This window comes from Salmo salar, chromosome ssa04 (assembly GCF_905237065.1).
Source record: "Salmo salar chromosome ssa04, Ssal_v3.1, whole genome shotgun sequence".
Lineage (NCBI taxonomy): Eukaryota > Metazoa > Chordata > Actinopteri > Salmoniformes > Salmonidae > Salmo > Salmo salar.
In genome coordinates, this window is record NC_059445.1 from 82668873 (window position 1) to 82690655 (window position 21783).

Below are 21783 nucleotides of genomic sequence, written 5' to 3' on the forward strand. Positions count from 1 at the left end.
ACTGAACAGTCCCCTATAGCCTGGTTAAACCAGACTGAACAGTCCCCTATAGCCTGGTTAAACCAGACTGAACAGTCCCCTATAGCCCGGTTAAACCAGACTGAACAGTCCCCTATAGCCTGGTTAAACCAGACTGAACAGTCCCCTATAGCCTGGTTAAACCAGACTGAACAGTCCCCTATAGCCTGGTTAAACCAGACTGAACAGTCCCCTATAGCCTGGTTAAACCAGACTGAACAGTCCCCTATAGCCTGGTTAAACCAGACTGAACAGTCCCCTATAGCCTGGTTAAACCAGACTGAACAGTCCCCTATAGCCTGGTTAAACCAGACTGAACAGTCCCCTATAGCCTGGTTAAATTAGACTGAACAGTCCCCTATAGCCTGGTTAAACCAGACTGAACAGTCCCCTATAGCCTGGTTAAACCAGACTGAACAGTCCCCTATAGCCTGGTTAAACCAGACTGAACAGTCCCCTATAGCCTGGTTAAACCAGACTGAACAGTCCCCTATAGCCCGGTTAAACCAGACTGAACAGTCCCCTATAGCCCGGTTAAACCAGACTGAACAGTCCCCTATAGCCTGGTTAAACCAGACTGAACAGTCCCCTATAGCCTGGTTAAATTAGACTGAACAGTCCCCTATAGCCTGGTTAAACCAGACTGAACAGTCCCCTATAGCCTGGTTAAACCAGACTGAACAGTCCCCTATAGCCTGGTTAAACCAGACTGAACAGTCCCCTATAGCCTGGTTAAACCAGACTGAACAGTCCCCTATAGCCCGGTTAAACCAGACTGAACAGTCCCCTATAGCCCGGTTAAACCAGACTGAACAGTCCCCTATAGCCCGGTTAAACCAGACTGAACAGTCCCCTATAGCCTGGTTAAACCAGACTGAACAGTCCCCTATAGCCCAGTTAAACCAGACTGAACAGTCCCCTATAGCCCGGTTAAATTAGACTGAACAGTCCCCTATAGCCCGGTTAAATTAGACTGAACAGTCCCCTATAGCCTGGTTAAACCAGACTGAACAGTCCCCTATAGCCTGGTTAAACCAGACTGAACAGTCCCCTATAGCCTGGTTAAACCAGACTGAACAGTCCCCTATAGCCTGGTTAAACCAGACTGAACAGTCCCCTATAGCCTGGTTAAACCAGACTGAACAGTCCCCTATAGCCTGGTTAAACCAGACTGAACAGTCCCCTATAGCCTGGTTAAATTAGACTGAACAGTCCCCTATAGCCTGGTTAAACCAGACTGAACAGTCCCCTATAGCCTGGTTAAACCAGACTGAACAGTCCCCTATAGCCTGGTTAAACTAGACTGAACAGTCCCCTATAGCCTGGTTAAATCAGACTGAACAGTCCCCTATAGCCCGGTTAAACCAGACTGAACACTGCACCCACATATGTTTAGCTTTAAAACAAACATTGTTAAATCTTTCTGAATTCCAGGCTACAGCCCACTAGTCTGATCTGGAAATGACTAAATCACAACCAACCAGCACTTTTGCTTTATATTTAACAGGGGAAAACTCAACGAAAAATAATCAAAGCAATATACCTATGACGGTGACCAATACAATGAAAAATAACACTTCAAAATCTATGAAACATCCCTGAAACATTTTGGTTGGCCGATTTTATTATCCTTTTTTTTGTGTCCTTTTCTGTTTGTGATTATTGTTTTTGTTTTTTCGAATGCATAATGAGCTGAAATGGCCTTTTTTTTCTATCAGAACACGATCCCCATGGAAACGGAAGGGATCTGTCAGTATATTTTGGATACTTTGTGTACAAAAAAGAGAAAGACAAAAACATAAATGAAATAAAGTGTTGTATTTTATATATAATAGAACATTTCAATATGGTGATATGTCACTAATATATTTATTTACTAATATATTTATCCATTTTTTTTTTTTTTTGGTCCAGGTTTTGAAAAATACTACATGCTTTCTGTATAGAAACAATATCTATATGAAACTATGTGCCATCACAGATGTATCAACCTGGCTTCATTCCAATTATATGCAAATAAATTATTTTCAAATAAAAACCTCTGGTGCTGAATATGGTCTAAATTCTATGTAAAATTAACCTGTTTTTTGTTGTTGTTGTTCTTGTATTTATCTGACAAATCCCATTGTAAAACTAGGTCATTCAATTCATGTCCATTTTTCAGTCATGTATCAGAGTTATCATCGTGTTGTCACTGGCCAGATATATGCTGCCGCTTACCTCACAAAGGTAAAAGGTGGAAAGCTCAGGCATGTTGTCGCAGTGATCGTAGAATAGAGAAATTTCACAGATTGCTTTTGTAATTGCTTTCAAGAACTTGTCCCATACATTTATCAAAATAGGTGCTAAATCTCTGTCCTAAATCTCTTTAAGCAAAGCCATACAACATTGAACATTCAGTACAACATATTAAACTTGGCTTCGTTGGTGTAGCCGTACAATGGTGGTGGGATATTAGTTGTAAGCGGTGAGGTTGCCCCTGGCATCCTGGTCCTTCTCAATGGCCTCGAACAGAGACTTGAAGTTTCCTGCCCCGAAGCCCTGTGGTGGGAGACACACACACACACACACACACACACACACACGGGGTCCAACTCAGTCAATCAATGAAATGTATTTATTAAAGCTCTGTTACATCATCAGTTAATTCATAGATCGTATTCCGCCTCATTCCGTGTTATTTCTAACGGCTGAAAGTATGACTTCACTGACAGCTTTTGGTTATTGTCAAGGATAAGGTCTATAATGTCTTTGATGTTGACCACCTGAGACCGTGGCTAAAGACTTAAACACTGCCCCAGAGATGTATGTTCAAACTCCAGCTCGCCCCAGAACATTTCATTTATAAGCTCCTAGTAAATCATGTAAATATTTGAAAGTGTAATAAAAAGATCGAGACGTTAAAGACCAAGAAACATGTTGACGGTTTCTCCCACAGTTCCTTTGGTGTGGTGTACCTAAATGTTTTGAGTTTCAGGCATAACCAATCCTCTGCACATCACTAGACTGTGAAACGCCGGCGTGCGACTGATGGAACCTGTTCTAACAGGTAGTGAACGGGGACTTGGTTACAAACCCAAACGAAGTGCCACAGGGTGAAAAAAAACAATCCACAACTCTACCTCAATTCCAGCTCTCTCTGCTTATATTCTAACGTTTATGACTCTGTGTTTGCCCTGGGTGGCAGCCGGTAAACAGGTGTTAACATGCGCCAGCGTTCACACGTGTTCCCGGTTTTATGGACTTACAAGGACATGTGGTGACTTTGTGTATGTGTGTGAGAGAGAGAAATGGGGGCTATTGGACTATACTCCCCCTATAAAGGGCTGTGTGTGAAAGAGAGAGAGCGAAATGGGGGCTATTGGACTATACTCCCCCTATAAAGGGCTGTGTGTGAAAGAGAGAGAGAGAAATGGGGGCTATTGGACTATAATCCCCCTATAAAGGGCTGTATGTGTGTGAGAGAGAGAGAAATGGGGCTATTGGACTATAATCCCCCTATAAAGGGCTGTGTGTGAAAGAGAGAGAAATGGGGGCTATTGGACTATACTCCCTCTATAAAGGGCTGAGAGAGAGAGAGAGAAATGGGGGCTATTGGACTATACTCCCTCTATAAAGGGCTGTGTGTGAAAGAGAGAGAAATGGGGGCTATTGGACTATACTCCCTCTATAAAGGGCTGAGAGAGAGAGAGAAATGGGGGCTGTTGGACTATACTCCCTCTATAAAGGGCTGTGTGTGAAAGAGAGAGAAATGGGGGCTATTGGACTATACTCCCCCTATAAAGGGCTGTGTGTGAAAGAGAGAGAGAGAAATGGGGGCTATTGGACTATACTCCCCCTATAAAGGGCTGTGTGTGAAAGAGAGAAAGAGAAATGGGGGCTATTGGACTATAATCCCCCTATAAAGGGCTGAGAGAGAGAGATAAATGGGGGCTATTGGACTATACTCCCCCTATAAAGAGCTGTGTGAAAGAGAGAGAAATGGGGGCTATTGGACTATACTCCCCCTATAAAGGGATAGCAATAGATACGTATACAAGTGAATCCAGGCCACTTTTATAGGTATTTTAATTTCACCCAAAAATTATATTTTGGCTGTAAGAATCTGGCATTTGTGGTTTTTAAATTAAAGGTATTTGGGAAGCCCTCATAATCAGATGGAAAGCTAGTTGACTTCTGGTCTCCTAGTATCTGGTATACTTACAAAGTGGTTGTGACGCTGAATGACTTCCAAAAAAAGGGTTGGTCGGTCCTGCACGGGTTTGGTGAAGATTTGGAGCAGGTAGCCCTTGTCATCGAAGTCAACTAAGATTTTCAGTTCCTTGACTCAGCCAAGACAGACAGAGAGAATGAATAAGGACATCTGGACACTGAGCAAAAAATATCAGCTCTGATTTAAATTACACTCAGGCTCTCTCTCAGGTTGTCTGTCCTCGATTCCTTGCACCCTGCTTCTTAAAACGGTCAGTGGGGAGGAACCTGGGACTTTTTCCTTCAATACGTTTTGAGAAAGAAACGAGAGGATGTGAGGAATCGAAGAAAGATGAATTGAGAAAGAGCCCCAGTATGTGATTAAAGACATGACGCTCTATATACCTGTAGCCTCTTGAGGTCCTCCTTCACCTTGATCTTAGATGTCTTGAGGTTCTCCCTCAGGCTCTCATAGTAAACATCAGGGGCCGCCAGGAAGTCCATCCCCCGGGCTCGGAGGTTCACAATCTGTTTTAAGACAGGGTAGCTGATCTTAAGCCTGTCACTACTTGCTTAATTCAAGAGAAGAAGACAGGATGGATGAAGCTCATGGTTGTGCAGTATTTCCAATGCCTTGCCTTTGCCCTGAGACATAGCTGTATGCCATGGAGTAGGGGGAGAATACAGCTATGTCTCAGGGCAAGTCTTGCCTGTGCTTGCTTACTCTGTTAAAACCTCTTAAGGATCGGGCCCTTTTTTTCAATTTTCGCTGAAAATGACATACCCAAATCTAACTGCCTGTAGCTCAGGCCCTGAAGCAAGGATATGCATATTCTTGGTACCATTTGAAAGGAAACACTTTGAGGTTTGTGGAAATTTGAAAGGAATGTAGGAGAATAACACATTAGATCTGGTAAAAAATAATAGAAAGAAAAAAAACGACAGTTTTTTTGTATTTTGTTTGTACCATCATCTTTGAAATGCAAGAGAAAGGCCATGATGTATTATTCCAGCCCAGGTGCAATTTAGATTTTGGCCACTAGAAGTGTATATGAACAGTTTCAGACTAATCCAATGAACCATTGCATTTCTGTTAAAATGTTTGTATCAAGACTGCCCAAATGTGCCTAATTTGTTTATTAATAACTTTTCATGCTCAAAACTGTGCACTCTCCTCAAACAATAGCATGGTATGTTTTCACTGTAATAGCTACTGTAAATTGGACAGTGCAGTTAGACTAACAAGAAGTTAAGCTTTCTGCCAATATCAGATATGTCTATGTCCTGGGAAATGTTCTTGTTACTTACAACCTCATGCTAATCGCATTAGCCTACGTTAGCTCAATCGTCCCACAGGGGAACCACCAATCCTGAAGAAGTTTTAAAGCTATGAATCTGCATGGATTGTAAATATTCAACTGATATACAGTACCTTCAGAAAGTATTCACACCCCTTGACTTTTTCAGCATCGTGTTGTGTTACAGCCTGAACTTAAAATGGATTACATTGAGATTGTTGGGTAACGCCTACACACAATAACCCATAATGTCAATGTGGAATTAGGTTTTTCAAAATGTTTACAAATTAATAAAAAATGTAAAGTTGAAATGTCTTGAGTCAATAAGTATTCAAACCCTTTAAGGCAAACCTAAATAAGTTCAGGAGTAAAAATTTTGCTTAACAAGTCACATAATAAATTCCATGGACTCACTCTGTGTGGGAGGATTTCTAATGCCTCGCAAAGAAGGGCACCTATCGGTAAATAAATAAGTACATATTGAATATCCCTTTGAGCATGGTGAAGTTATTAGTTACACTTTGGATGGTGTATCAATACACCCAGTCACTACAAAGACACAGGTGTCCTTCCTAACTCAGTTGCCGGAGAGGAAGGAAACCGCTCAAGAATGTCACCATGATGCCAATAGTGACTTAAAAACAGTTACAGAGTTTAATGGCTGTGATAGGAGAAAACTGAGGATGGATCAACAACATTGTAGTTACTCCACAATACTAACCTAATTGACAGAGTGAAAAGAAGGAAGCCTATACGGAATAAAAAATATTCCTGTTTGCAACAAGGCATTAAAGTAATACTGCAAAAAATGTGTGCAAAGCAATTAACGTTTTTTTCCCTGAGTACAAAGTGTTATGTTTGTGGCAAATCCAATACAACACATTATTAAGCACCATTCTCCATATTTTCAATTATAAGTAGTGGCTGCATCATGTTGTGGGTATTATTGTAAACGTTAAGGACTGTGGGAGTTTCTCAGGATAAAAAAGAAATGGAATGGAGCTAAGCACAGTCAAATCCTAGAGGAAAACCTGGTTCAGTCTGCTTTCCACCAGACACTGGGAGATTAATGCAGCATTCAGCATGACAATAGCCTAAAACACAAGGCCAAATATAAACTGGAGTTAATTACCAAGAAGATAGTCAATGTTCCCGAGTTACAGTTTTGACTTAAATCTACTTGAAAATCTGAAAATGGGTCTCTAGCAAGGATCAACAATCAACTTGACAGAGCTTGAAGAATTTTGAAAATAATGGGCAAATGTTGCACAATCCAGGTGTGGAAAGCTCTTAGAGACTTACTCAGAAAGACTCATTGCCAAAGGTGCTTCTACAAAGTATTGACACAGTGGTGTGAATACTTATGTCAATTAGATATTTCTGTATTTCATTTTCAACAAATTTGCAAACATTTCTAAAACAATGTTTTCACTTTGTCATTATGATATATTGTGTGTAGATGGGTGAGGTGAAAAATTGATTTAATCCATTTTGAATTCAGGCTGTAACAACAAAATGTGGAATAAGTCAAGGGGTATGAATACTTTCTGAAGGCTCTGTAATGTTGTATTTCTTTCTTCATCAGAAAATATATGATTGACTTACAGCTTGAATGATGTCGGATGTGTTCAGGGCGATGTGCTGGACACCAGGCCCTCCATTGTAGTCACAATACTCCTGTTGAAATAAGGCCACAATCAAGTTAAAATACTGGCACACACATAAACACAGGCGGCTAGATAGAGTACCTCATGATAAGCTGTAGACCACACTATTTACCAAGAGAGTTTTCATCTATATTTTTCCTAGCTGTCTATTTACCATCACAAACCGATGATGGCACTAAGACCTCAATCAAAGAGCTGTATAGGGCCATAAGTAAACAAGAAAGTGCTCATCTAGAGGCGGCGCTCCTAGTGGCCGGTAACTTGAATGCCGGAAAACTGAAATCAGTTTTACCTTATTTCTACCAGCATGTCATCTGTGCAACTAGAGGCGAAAAAACTCTAGACCACCTTTACTCCACACACAGAGACACGTACAAATCTCTCCCTCGCTCTCCATTTGGAAAATCCAACCATAACTCTATCCTCCTGATTCCTGCTTACAAGTAAAAACTCAATTAAGAAGTTCCAGTGACACGCTCAATACGGAAATGGTGCGATGAAGCGGATGCTAAGCTACAGGACTGTTTCGCTAGCACAGACTGGAATATGTTCCAGGATTCATCTGATGGCATTGAGGAGTTTACCACATCAGTCACCGGCTTTGTTAATAAGTGCATCGACGACGTCGTCGCCACAGTGACAATACGTGCATATCCCAACCAGAAGCTATGGATTACAGGCAACATCCGCACTGAGCTAAAGGCTAGAGCTGCTGCTTTGAAGGAGTGGAACATTAATCCGGTATTTTATAAGAAATTCCCGCAAAACACTCCGACGAACCGTCAATACAGGACCAAGATCAGATCCTACCACTCCGTCTTTGACGCTCATCGGATGTGGCAGGGCTTGCAAACTATTACGGATTACAAAGGGAAACCCAGTCGCAAACTGTCCAGTGACGCGAGCCTACCAGATGAGCGAAATACCTTCTATGCTCGCTTCGATACTAGCAACACTGAACCATGCCTGAGAGCATCAGCTGTTCCAGATGACTGTGTGATCATGCTCTCCGTAGCCAATGTCAGTAAGACGTTTAAGCAGGTTAACATTCACAATGCCCAGATGGATTACCAGGACACGTACTCAGAGCATGCGCTGACCAGATGGCAAGTGTCTTCACTGACATTTTCAACCTCTCCCTGACCCAATCTGTAAAACCTACATGTTTCAAGCAGACCACCATAGTCCTTGTGCCCAAGAATGTCAAGGTAACCTGTGAAAATGACTATCACCTCGTCTAATCTGTAGCCATGAAATGTTAAAAAAAGATAGTCATGGCTCACATCAACACCATCATCCCAGACACCCTAGACCCACTCAAATTCCCATACCGCCCCAACAGATCCACAGATATATATTATATTGCACTTCAGAATGCCCTTTCCCACCTGGACAAAAGGAACACCTATGTGAGAATGCTATTCATTAACTACAGATCAGCATTCAACTCCATAGTGCCGTCCAAGCTCATCACTAAACTAAGGACCCTGGGACTAAACACGTCCCTCTGTAACTGGATCCTAGACTTACTGATAGGCTGCCCCCAGGTGGTGAGGGTAGGCAACAACAAATCCGCCACGCTGACCCTCAACACGGGGGCCCATCGGATGCGTGCTCAGCCCCCTCCTGTACTCCACGTTCACCCGCGACTGCGTGGCCGCGCACGACTCCAACACCATCATTAAATTTGCCGACGACACAGCGGTGGTAGGCCTGATCACCGACGACGACAAGACAGCCTACAGGGAGGAGGTCAGAGACCTGGCAGTGTGGTGCCAGGACAACAACCTCTCCCTCTGCTGTCTTGATCAGTCGGTTGTCCTCCAGTGTTGATATCCGACCCTCCGCCTCTATCTAGCTTCTATAATATGACCGATACACCTTCTTGCATGTCCATCTGAGATTGCTTGACCTGAGAGACATCCGGTTCAAGAGATTCAAGAATGGTTCTGACTCTACCCATTTCTTGCATGACCTACTGTAGGGTTGATTGCAAGGCCGACAACAAGCTGGGTTCTACGTTCTGCCCTTTCAACGTCCTGCTTGCTGAAGTGCTAGCAACAGAGCTAGCGCTGTTAGTCGCTGTGCTAGCGATTGTGCTACATGTACGCGTTGAAGCTGAATTCAACGCAGATATTATATTGAAAAACTTTGATAAAACAAATAGAAGTAAATTACCCCTCAAAAACAATTCTACTAAATGAACTATTCTATCGAACTTTGAGCAAGTAGGAAGGAAGTGTTTTATCGGGAGGTTGCTTCGCAGCGTCACGTGACTCCTATTTTTAGATGATTTCTCTTTTTTTCTTTGTGTATTGTTGGGAAGGGCCATACGTAGGCATTTCACTGTTAGTTTAACACCTGTTGTTAACTAAGCATGTGACAAATAAAATTGGATTTGATTTGATTTTAGTTGCTCCTTAATGGAGGGACGGGCTCGTAGTAATGGCCGGAACGGAATCAATGGAACGGTATGAAACACTTAAAACACATTTCATGCCGTTCCACTTACTCCATTCCAGCCATTATTATGAGCCGTCCTCCCCTGACACACACAAGTACACACACAGAGAGGTTAGAAGGTCAGGGGTCAGACCTGGATTTGCGACTTCTTCTTGCCAGGAGCAGGTTCGTTGATTGGCATCTTGATGGTCTCCTCATAGTTGGTCACTACGATTGACCTCAGGGAGCTGTACTGTGTGTGGATCTGTTTGTCATCTATCGACCAGAACCGGTGAAACAGCAAGCAGTTCTGATACCTGGAGAAGTGGTTCCATTAACTATCAGTGCATCTCTCTAAACTATGGGTCACAATAGTCTTAACACACAGGATAGGGTTAGGGTCATTGTGTTGGTGACAGTCTCATCTTTCCACAGAGGGGTCATATTAGTTTTTGGAGGCCCAAACCGTTCCGACGCTACAGACGTTTTCGTGAAAAGACAGATGTCTCATGGTCTGACAAACACCGCTGTTAGCTCGGCCACCTTCCACAGCAGATGCGGAGGGCCAACATAGGAGGATACGTAGGGCCGACATAGGAGGATACGTAGGGCCGACATAGGAGGATACGTAGGGCCGACATAGGAGGATACGGAGGGCCGACATAGGAAGATACGGAGGGCCGACATAGGAGGATACGTAGGGCCGACATAGGAGGATACGGAGGGCCGACATAGGAGGATACGTAGGGCCGACATAGGAGGATACGGAGGGCCGACATAGGAGGATACGGAGGGCCGACATAGGAGGATTCGTAGGGCCGACATAGGAGGATAGGGAGGGCCGACATAAGATGATACGTAGGGCCGACATAGGAGGATACGGAGGCCCGACATAGGAGGATATGGAGGGCCGACATAGGAGGATACGGAGGGCCGACATAGGGGGATACGGAGGGCCGACATAGGAGGATACGGAAGGGCCGACATAGGAGGATACGGAGGGCCGACATAGGAGGATACGGAGGGCCGACATAGGAGGATACGGAGGGCCGACATAGGACGATACGGAGGGCTTTTTCTCATATAAGAGTAACTCGAACCCTACATCTGAAAACAACAGAGCTCCATGTGCTGGATTTCTGTGAACCTGCAGCGTTTTTATGTTAATGGTACCTTTATTTAACTAGGCAAGTCAGTTAAGAACAAATTCTTATTTACAATGACAGCCTAGGAACAGTGGGTTAACTGCCTTGTTTCAGGGGCAGAACAACAGATTTTTACCTTGTCAGCTCGGGGATTCGATCTAGTAACCTCTCGGTTACTAGTCCAACACTCTAACCACTAGGCTACCTACCCCCTCTACACTCTAACCACTAGGTTACCTACCCCCCCTACACTCTAACCACTAGGCTACCTACCACCCCTACACTCTAACCACTAGACTACCTACCCCCCCTACACTCTAACCACTAGACTACCTACCCCCCCTACACTCTAACCACTAGACTACCTACCCCCCTACACTCTAACCACTAGGCTACCTACCCCCCTACACTCTAACCACTAGGCTACCTACCCCCCTACACTCTAACCACTAGGTTACCTACCCCCCCTACACTCTAACCACTAGGCTACCTACCCCCCTACACTCTAACCACTAGGCTACCTACCCCCCCTACACTCTAACCACTAGGCTACCTACCACCCCTACACTCTAACCACTAGACTACCTACCCCCCTACACTCTAACCACTAGACTACCTGCCCCCCCCTACACTCTAACCACTAGACTACCTACCCCCCTACACTCTAACCACTAGGCTACCTACCCCCCTACACTCTAACCACTAGGCTACCTGCCCCCCCTACACTCTAACCACTAGACTACCTACCCCCCCTACACTCTAACCACTAGACTACCCCCCACCCCTACACTCTAACCACTAGGCTACCTACCCCCCTACACTCTAACCACTAGACTACCCCCCCCCTACACTCTAACCACTAGACTACCTACCCCCCTACACTCTAACCACTAGACTACCTACACTCTAACCACTAGGTTACCTACCCCCTCTACACTCTAACCACTAGGTTACCTACCCCCTCTACACTCTAACCACTAGGCTACCTACCCCCCCTACACTCTAACCACTAGACTACCTACCCCCCTACACTCTAACCACTAGACTACCTACACTCTAACCACTAGGTTACCTACCCCCCTACACTCTAACCACTAGGTTACCTACCCCCCCTACACTCTAACCACTAGGCTACCTACCCCCCCTACACTCTAACCACTAGGCTACCTACCCCCCTACACTCTAACCACTAGACTACCTACCCCCCCTTCACTCTAACCACTAGACTACCTACCACCCCTCTACACTCTAACCACTAGGCTCCCTACCACCCCTACACTCTAACCACTAGACTACCTACCACCCCTACACTCTAACCACTAGACTACCTACCCCCCCTCTACACTCTAACCACTAGACTACCTGCCCCCTACACTCTAACCACTAGGCTACCTACCACCCCCTACACTCTAACCACTAGACTACCTACCCCCCCTACACTCTAACCACTAGACTACCTACCCCCCTACACTCTAACCACTAGACTACCTGCCCCCCCTACACTCTAACCACTAGACTACCTACCCCCCTACACTCTAACCACTAGACTACCTACCCCCCTACACTCTAACCACTAGACTACCTGCCCCCCCTACACTCTAACCACTAGACTACCTACCCCCCTACACTCTAACCACTAGACTACCCCCCCCCTACACTCTAACCACTAGGCTACCTACCCCCCCTACACTCTAACCACTAGACTACCCCCCCCTACACTCTAACCACTAGACTACCTACCCCCCTCACACTCTAACCACTAGACTACCCCTACACTCTAACCACTAGGTTACCTACCCCCCCTACACTCTAACCACTAGGTTACCTACCCCCCCTACACTCTAACCACTAGGCTACCTACCCCCCTACACTCTAACCACTAGACTACCTACCCCCCCTACACTCTAACCACTAGACTACCTACACTCTAACCACTAGGTTACCTACCCCCCTCTACACTCTAACCACTAGGTTACCTACCCCCTCTACACTCTAACCACTAGGCTACCTACCCCCCTACACTCTAACCACTAGGCTACCTACCCCCCTACACTCTAACCACTAGACTACCTACCCCCCCCTTCACTCTAACCACTAGACTACCTACCACCCCCTACACTCTAACCACTAGGCTCCCTACCACCCCTACACTCTAACCACTAGACTACCTACCCCCCCCTACACTCTAACCACTAGACTACCTGCCCCCCTACACTCTAACCACTAGACTACCTGCCCCCCTACACTCTAACCACTAGACTACCTGCCCCCCCTACACTCTAACCACTAGACTACCTACCCCCCTACACTCTAACCACTAGACTACCTGCCCCCCTACACTCTAACCACTAGGCTACCTACCCCCCTACACTCTAACCACTAGACTACCTACCCCCCTACACTCTAACCACTAGACTACCTACCCCCCCCTACACTCTAACCACTAGCCTACCTACCCCCCCTACACTCTAACCACTAGGCTACCTACCCCCCTACACTCTAACCACTAGGCTACCTACCCCCCTACACTCTAACCACTAGACTACCTACCCCCCCTACACTCTAACCACTAGGCTACCTACCCCCCTACACTCTAACCACTAGGTTACCTACCCCCCCTACACTCTAACCACTAGGCTACCTACCCCCCTACACTCTAACCACTAGGCTACCTACCCCCCTACACTCTAACCACTAGGCTACCTACCCCCCCTACACTCTAACCACTAGCCTACCTACCCCCCTACACTCTAACCACTAGGCTACCTACCCCCCTACACTCTAACCACTAGGTTACCTACCCCCCCTACACTCTAACCACTAGGCTACCTACCCCCCTACACTCTAACCACTAGGCTACCTACCCCCCTACACTCTAACCACTAGACTACCTACCCCCCCTTCACTCTAACCACTAGACTACCTACCACCCCTCTACACTCTAACCACTAGGCTCCCTACCACCCCTACACTCTAACCACTAGACTACCTACCACCCCCTACACTCTAACCACTAGACTACCTACCCCCCTACACTCTAACCACTAGACTACCTGCCCCCTACACTCTAACCACTAGACTACCTGCCCCCCTACACTCTAACCACTAGACTACCTACCCCCCCTACACTCTAACCACTAGACTACCTGCCCCCCTACACTCTAACCACTAGGCTACCTACCCCCCTACACTCTAACCACTAGACTACCTACCCCCTACACTCTAACCACTAGCCTACCTACCCCCCACACTCTAACCACTAGGCTACCTACCCCCCTACACTCTAACCACTAGACTACCTACCCCCTACACTCTAACCACTAGACTACCTGCCCCCCCTACACTCTAACCACTAGACTACCTACCCCCTACACTCTAACCACTAGACTACCTGCCCCCCCACACTCTAACCACTAGACTACCTACCCCCTACACTCTAACCACTAGACTACCTACCCCCCCTACACTCTAACCACTAGACTACCTGCCCCCCTACACTCTAACCACTAGGCTACCTACCCCCCCTACACTCTAACCACTAGGTTACCTACCCCCCTACACTCTAACCACTAGGCTACCTACCCCCCTACACTCTAACCACTAGGCTACCTACCCCCTACACTCTAACCACTAGACTACCTGCCCCCCCTACACTCTAACCACTAGGTTACCTACCCCCCCTACACTCTAACCACTAGACTACCTGCCACCCCCTACACTCTAACCACTAGGTTACCTGCCCCCCTACACTCTAACCACTAGGTTACCTACCCCCCCTACACTCTAACCACTAGGCTACCTACCCCCTACACTCTAACCACTAGACTACCTGCCCCCCTACACTCTAACCACTAGGTTACCTACCCCCTCTACACTCTAACCACTAGACTACCTGCCACCCCTACACTCTAACCACTAGGTTACCTGCCCCTCTACACTCTAACCACTAGGCTACCTACCCCCTACACTCTAACCACTAGACTACCTGCCACCCCTACACTCTAACCACTAGGTTACCTACCCCCCTACACTCTAACCACTAGACTACCTACCCCCCCTACACTCTAACCACTAGACTACCTACCCCCCCTACACTCTAACCACTAGGCTACCTACCCCCTCTACACTCTAACCACTAGACTACCTGCCACCCCTACACTCTAACCACTAGGTTACCTACCCCCTCTACACTCTAACCACTAGACTACCTGCCACCCCGTTTTTATGTGAAGACACCGGCCCTAGCTGTTATTCTTCCCCTTGGTCCCCTAGTCCCCTGGTCTCTATGCTCTGCTAGCTGTGAGGCCTACAGGGACACTCACCAGTCTGACACGGGCACCATCGCATCGTCTGGCTGGTTTCCCACAATGTGATCGATGAAGTTTAGAAGTCCTGGCGGCCTGGAGAGAGATAGTGGGGTGTGAGTATGTCTGTCTGTGTCTGTTGCATACGAGACCTGACTGAGCTGTCAATGCATACAAAACACCACTGACTTGAGGCTATAAAACTGATACCTTTTGTGTTGAATTATAATGAGAGAAAATGTAAACACTGCTTTTTTAGAAATCATAATGTGTGAGTGAAACTCACAGTTTGGGTAGCAGGCAGTCCTTTACCACAGAGGCGTTGTATCCGGGCAGAAACAGGCCTTTGTAGGGACCCAGGTACTCAATGAGAGTGTGTGTTGTATCGCCATACTAGAGGAAGATGGGTAAGGAAGCTGTTCATTAACAATTACAGTAGCTCAACTGCATCAGGTCAAATGTGTTTACAATTAGTGACAGAGTGAGAGACTAGGTTGATGAGAGGGAGAGAGAGAGACTAGGTTGATGAGAGAGAGACTAGGTTGATGAGAGAGAGAGAGAGAGAGAGAGAGAGACTAGGTTGATGAGAGAGAGAGAGAGAGAGAGAGACTAGGTTGATGAGAGAGAGAGAGACTAGGTTGATGGGAGAGGGAGAGAGAGAGAGAGAGAGAGGGAGGGAGAGAGAGAGAGAGAGAGAGAGAGAGACTAGGTTGATGAGAGAGAGAGAGAGAGAGAGAGAGAGAGAGAGGGGGGGGGAGGGAGAGAGAGAGAGACTAGGTTGATGAGAGAGAGAGAGAGAGAGAGAGAGAGAGAGAGAGAGAGAGAGAGACTCACCGTCTGAACGACAGCATACTTGACTTTGCCGTGGCTATCTTGCTCAGTCCAAGGCTCCTTGACCACCACCGCCCCTCGCTCTTTAGCTTTCTGCAAACAGTTACAGGACAAATAGCTGGTACACATTACCAAGAAAGCGCCTAACCTGTTAGCACTCCACCACACAGCTCCAGACACTTCTACCAGACACGCTGCAGCTGCTTTCCCAGTTATAGGTAGAAATACCTCTTTGGTATATTATGAATGATCCTCTCTGTTGCTTTGACTACATTTTATTTATTTGAGAGAAATCATGGTAGAAGAAAGAACGGGAAGGTTGCTATCTCTCTGCACAATCAGCAGCTTTCCCTTGGGGCATTGGACCGAGAGCAGAGTTTATCCTCTGTTTAACCTAGAAAAGGGACAGAAAGGGTACCAGGTTCATCTGTGACATTCAGTCCTGCCTAGCGGTTAAGAGAGTTGGGCCAGTAACAAGGCATTTAACCCGTAACAGTTTCAGAGGGGTTGGGTTAAACGTTGAAGACACATTTCAGTTGAATGTATTCAGTTGGACATCTGACTAGGTATCCCCTTTCCCTCTACCCTCTACCCACAACCCACCACCCACCACCCTCTACCCTCCACCCACAACCCTCTACCCTCCACCCTCCATCCACCACCATATACCCTCGTCCCAGCACCCTCTACCCACCACCCTCTACCCTCTACCCACAACCCACCACCCACCACCCTCTACCCTCCACCCACAACCCTCTACCCACCACCCACCACCCTCTACCCTCCACCCTCCATCCACCACCCTCTACCCTCTTCCCAGCACCCTCTACCCACCACCCTCTACCCTCTACCCACCACCCTCTACCCTCTACCCTCCACCCACCACCCTCTACCCTCCACCCACCACCCTCTACCCACCACCCTCTACCCTCTACCCACCACCCTCTACCCTCTACCCACCACCCTCTACCCTCCACCCTCCAGACTCTACCCCCCACCCTCTACCCTCCATCCACCACCCTCTACCCTCTACCCACCACCCTCTACCCTCCATCCACCACCCTCTACCCACCACCCTCCAGACTCTACCCACCACCCTCCAGACTCTACCCACCACCCTCTACCCTCTACCCTCTACCCACCACCCTCTACCCTCTACCCACCACCCTCTACCCCCCACCCTCCAGACTCTACCCCCCACCCTCTACCCTCTACCCACCACCCTCTAGCCTTTACCTACCACCCTCTACCAACCACTCTCTACCCTCTACTCACCACCCTCTACCTACAACTCACCACCCTCTACCTACCACCCTCTACTCACCACCCTCTACCTACAACTCACCACCCTCTACCCACCACCCTCTAGTCTACTCTCTACCCTCTAGTCGACCCTCTACCCACCACCCTCTAGTCTACCCTCTACCCTCTACCCTCTACCCTCTAGTCTACCCTCTACCCTCTAGTCTACCCTCTACCCTCTACCCTCTAGTCTACCCTCTACCCTCTAGTCTACCCTCTACCCTCTACCCTCTAGTCTACCCTCTACCCTCTACCCTCTAGTCTACCCTCTACCCTCTAGTCTACCCTCTACCCTCTACCCTCTAGTCTACCCTCTACCCTCTAGTCTACCCTCTACCCTCTACCCTCTAGTCTACCCTCTACCCTCTAGTCTACCCTCTACCCTCTAGTCTACCCTCTACCCTCTAGTCTACCCTCTACCCTCTACCCTCTAGTCTACCCTCTACCCTCTACCCTCTAGTCTACCCTCTACCCTCTAGTCTACCCTCTACCCTCTACCCTCTAGTCTACCCTCTACCCTCTAGTCTACCCTCTACCCTCTACCCTCTAGTCTACCCTCTACCCTCTAGTCTACCCTCTACCCTCTACCCTCTAGTCTACCCTCTACCCTCTAGTCTACCCTCTACCCTCTAGTCTACCCTCTACCCTCTACCCACCACCCTCTAGTCTACCCTCTACCCTCTAGTCTACCCTCTACCCTCTACCCTCTAGTCTACCCTCTACCCTCTACCCACCACCCTCTAGTCTACCCTCTACCCTCTAGTCTACCCTCTACCCTCTACCCTCTAGTCTACCCTCTACCCTCTACCCTCTAGTCTACCCTCTACCCCCCACAGATTACTTTAGTACTTTTTACTCACCTTGATTAAGAATTCAAGGTCCTCCACTTGGAAAGAAATGTCTTTGACCCCATCCCCATGCTTCATCAAGTGTTCCCCCATTTCTGAGAGAAAATACAACTTTTGAAACATAAACTTATATGACTGAATGTTGGTCTTTCATACCAGGTCTATATCAGAAATGTAGCCTTTTAAAGATGTTGACTTGGAGAAGAAAACCTGCCTTCATTTCCTGGATTCAGAGCAGATTCGAAGACAAATAATATCTGGGCGAGGAATAAAGAACAACGTGGTCAATACTTCATCACATGAAGGTATTAAAAATCAGTCAAAGTTGGAGTTATAAAAGCTCGAGACCAAGCACGGGCCAGTTTCCCAGACACAGCCCTGTCTAGTCTTGGACTAAGAAGACTTTCAATGGATATTTATTTTTAGTCTAGGATTAGGCTGTGGGTCAGAGAAAGCGGTTCTACGTGTCCAGAAGTGGGTCTGAGATGCTGTACGCTACCTTATCCTGTTTGATGACATGGGACACCACCTCTCGGCTGCCGGTCTCCAAACCCTTGTAGGCCACTGGCTCGAAGCCCATCTTGTCACAGTAGAACACAGCCGCCTGCATAGAGAATACATAAGGATTTCATAACACATTAATAACCCATACATAACACATTAATAACCCATACTTAAGACATTAATAACCCATACATAACACATATATAACACATTAATAACCCATACATAACACATTAATAACCCATACATAACCCATACATAACACATTAATAACCCATACATAACACATTAATAACCCATACTTAACACATTAATAACCCATACATAACACATACATAACACATTAATAACCAATACATAACCCATACATAACACATACATAACACATTAATAACCCATACTTAACACATTAATAACCATACATAACACATACATAACACATTAATAACCCATACATAACACATACATAACACATTAATAACCCATACTTAACACATTAATAACCCATACTTAACACATTAATAATCCATACATAACACATTAATAACCCATACGTAACACATTAATAACACATACATAACTCATACATAACCCATACATAACATATTCATAACCCATTAATAATCCATACATAACACATTAATAACCCATATATAACCCATTAATAACCCATACATAACCCATTAATAACCCATACATAACCCATTAATAACCCATATATAACCCATTAATAATCCATACATAACCCATTAATAATCCATACATAACACATACATAACCCACACATAACATATTAATAACCCATTAATAATCCATACATAACACATTAATAACCCATATATAACCCATTAATAACCCATATATAACCCATTAATAACCCATATATAACCCATTAATAACCCATACATAACCCATTAATAACCCATATATAACCCATTAATAACCCATACATAACCCATTAATAATCCATACATAACCCATTAATAATCCATACATAACCCATTAATAACCCATATATAACCCATTAACAACCCATATATAACCCATTAATAACCCATACATAACCCATTAATAACCCATACATAACCCATTAATAATCCATTAATAACCCATATATAACCCATTAATAATCCATACATAACCCATTAATAACCCATACATAACACATTAATAATCCATACATAACCCATTAATAACCCATATATAACCCATTAATAATCCATACATAACCCATTAATAACCCATACACAACACATTCATAAACAGAACATATGTATTTTATTAAAGTTCTTATGTAGGTACCCATCAAATAAAGTTTTACGAACATTTGGAACATTGACTTACACAAGATGTCAACCCTGGTGTTTCACTGTGTGTGTGTGTGTGTGTGTGTGTGTGTGTGTGTGTGTGTGTGTGTGTGTGTGTGTGTGTGTGTGTGTGTGTGTGTGTGTGTGTGACCCATATGCTTTCATAGTGCGGTTGAATGAACTTCTACGTGAACTTTTAAGCCTTTTGAAGTTGCTAACTTTTTGTTTACCCAGTAAACGCCCACCTGTTTCCTCTGGTTCCGCAAAGATTAAGTCAGCTATTACAGAAACGATATACCTCCAACCGTGTCATAGTTTTCAACAGCGTCAGGGTCAATTCTAATTGAAGTCAGTCAATTCAGGAGAAAAAAATACTCAAATTCCAATTCAATAATTGGAAAAAAGGCCATATATTTTCAATTACTTCTCAAAAACTGAAAAGGAGAAGCTGGGTTTTTAAATGTATTAATCCATTTTTTGAATTTTAAATGAAAATCACGCCCTGTATGACTGATCTAAATTATAAATGACCCAACCCTGGTTTTTACTACAGTAGTCCATTTGTCAGTTTAATATATGGCTATAAAAGGTTTGTTAGTTGTGCTTTTTCAGAAAGATAGAAAAGCATGTCTCTCGTTCTGGACTGTTACCTCAGTTCATTTCACAGAGAGAAGGCCCAATGTCAACCAGCATAAGAGCAATGACCTGAGTTAGCCTCCGTTTAGAAAGCAAAGTCCATTCAGGACCACATGCTATCCTGCTGTGCATGTTGTCCAGCTTGTGAGGTTGAGAATGTGATATAACCAATAATAAGTTGTCACGCCATGTCAAAAAAACAATCATACAGCATATGATCACATGATATGATAGATAACTTGTTAAGTCTCCATTTATCTTCAGTCTATTTTCGAGGAGGACTTTAAAGACTCACCTGTTTGGCATTGCCCACCCAGAAGGTCACATGGTGGAACTTTACAAATTTTCCCTTCTCGGGCTAAAAGGTAAAAAGGAAAAAATAAAAAATAAATAATTATACTGTATCAAAAAATAGTATATTCACAAATTCCCCTCTTCGTATGGACGGTTTGTCCGCTTGTCGGTCATTTCTCATTAAAACAGACTTTGTAACCCAAGGAACCCAAGAAGGGGAATATTTCTCCCTATTTCATCATCAACTCAAAGATCCACCACTGAAGTGTTACGTAGAAATGCTGCTGCTGATGAGGATGGACTTACCTTCTCCCCTTTATCTGTGTAGGTAGTCTGCAGAGAAATGATCAAAATCAATCATCTTTGATGCATGTAAACATGTTTTTCCCCCTAATATCAGAAACCTTTGATTGTGTTATTCCTTACATTTGTGGCCTGTTACATGTGAGGTGTACAACAACATCCCTAACTGCTCTGTGGGCCATGTGCACAGTTCAAGTATATCATTTCCAAATCAGAGTTAATACAATACAATACAATACACATATGAATGAATAAATCCATGTACAGTCATGACAAAACAGCTCTGGAACCAAATGATACTACCGACTGCTGCTGGGTAATATACTACCTGAACAATTCTGTCAACTATTTCACCGTTGTACAGTTGTAAAAATGACCCATCCTCTCTGAAACCCCATGTACACCCTTCACGGGAGGCAGCAGACTTACTCACCATGCTATGGTTCTGTCCGGACAGCGATGACTGATCAAGAGGAGAGGAGAGAGAAGTGTACAGGCTAGAGCGCTGGCTGCCCCCACAGGCCTTAAGTAGTGGCCAGAGGACCCGTGGTGATTGGTCTTTTTGGGGTCAACACCACCCTGGGGTCCGCCTCCAACACGCTTTTGCCTCCCTCACCTGATGAGCACAAGGATCCAGGGGCCCCCGGTCACCGGCTGTCCCAATCGTCCAGTATTTTGCCAGGTGTTGTCATT

The 21783-nt window shown here is 45.4% G+C and overlaps 1 protein-coding gene across 1 annotated transcript; it reads right to left on the reverse strand.

Moving 5' to 3' along the window:
- Positions 1–1821: 1821 nt before the first annotated feature.
- Positions 1822–21579, reverse strand: hpda (4-hydroxyphenylpyruvate dioxygenase a). Its single transcript, NM_001140426.1, is given in 14 exon segments — positions 1822–2559; positions 4223–4339; positions 4615–4737; positions 7113–7184; positions 9771–9933; positions 15084–15161; positions 15352–15458; positions 15900–15989; positions 18059–18141; positions 18261–18303; positions 18546–18650; positions 20789–20851; positions 21094–21120; positions 21524–21579. Coding segments are annotated over 14 exon segments (1161 nt in total). The 5' UTR covers positions 21527–21579; the 3' UTR covers positions 1822–2472.
- Positions 21580–21783: the final 204 nt, after the last annotated feature.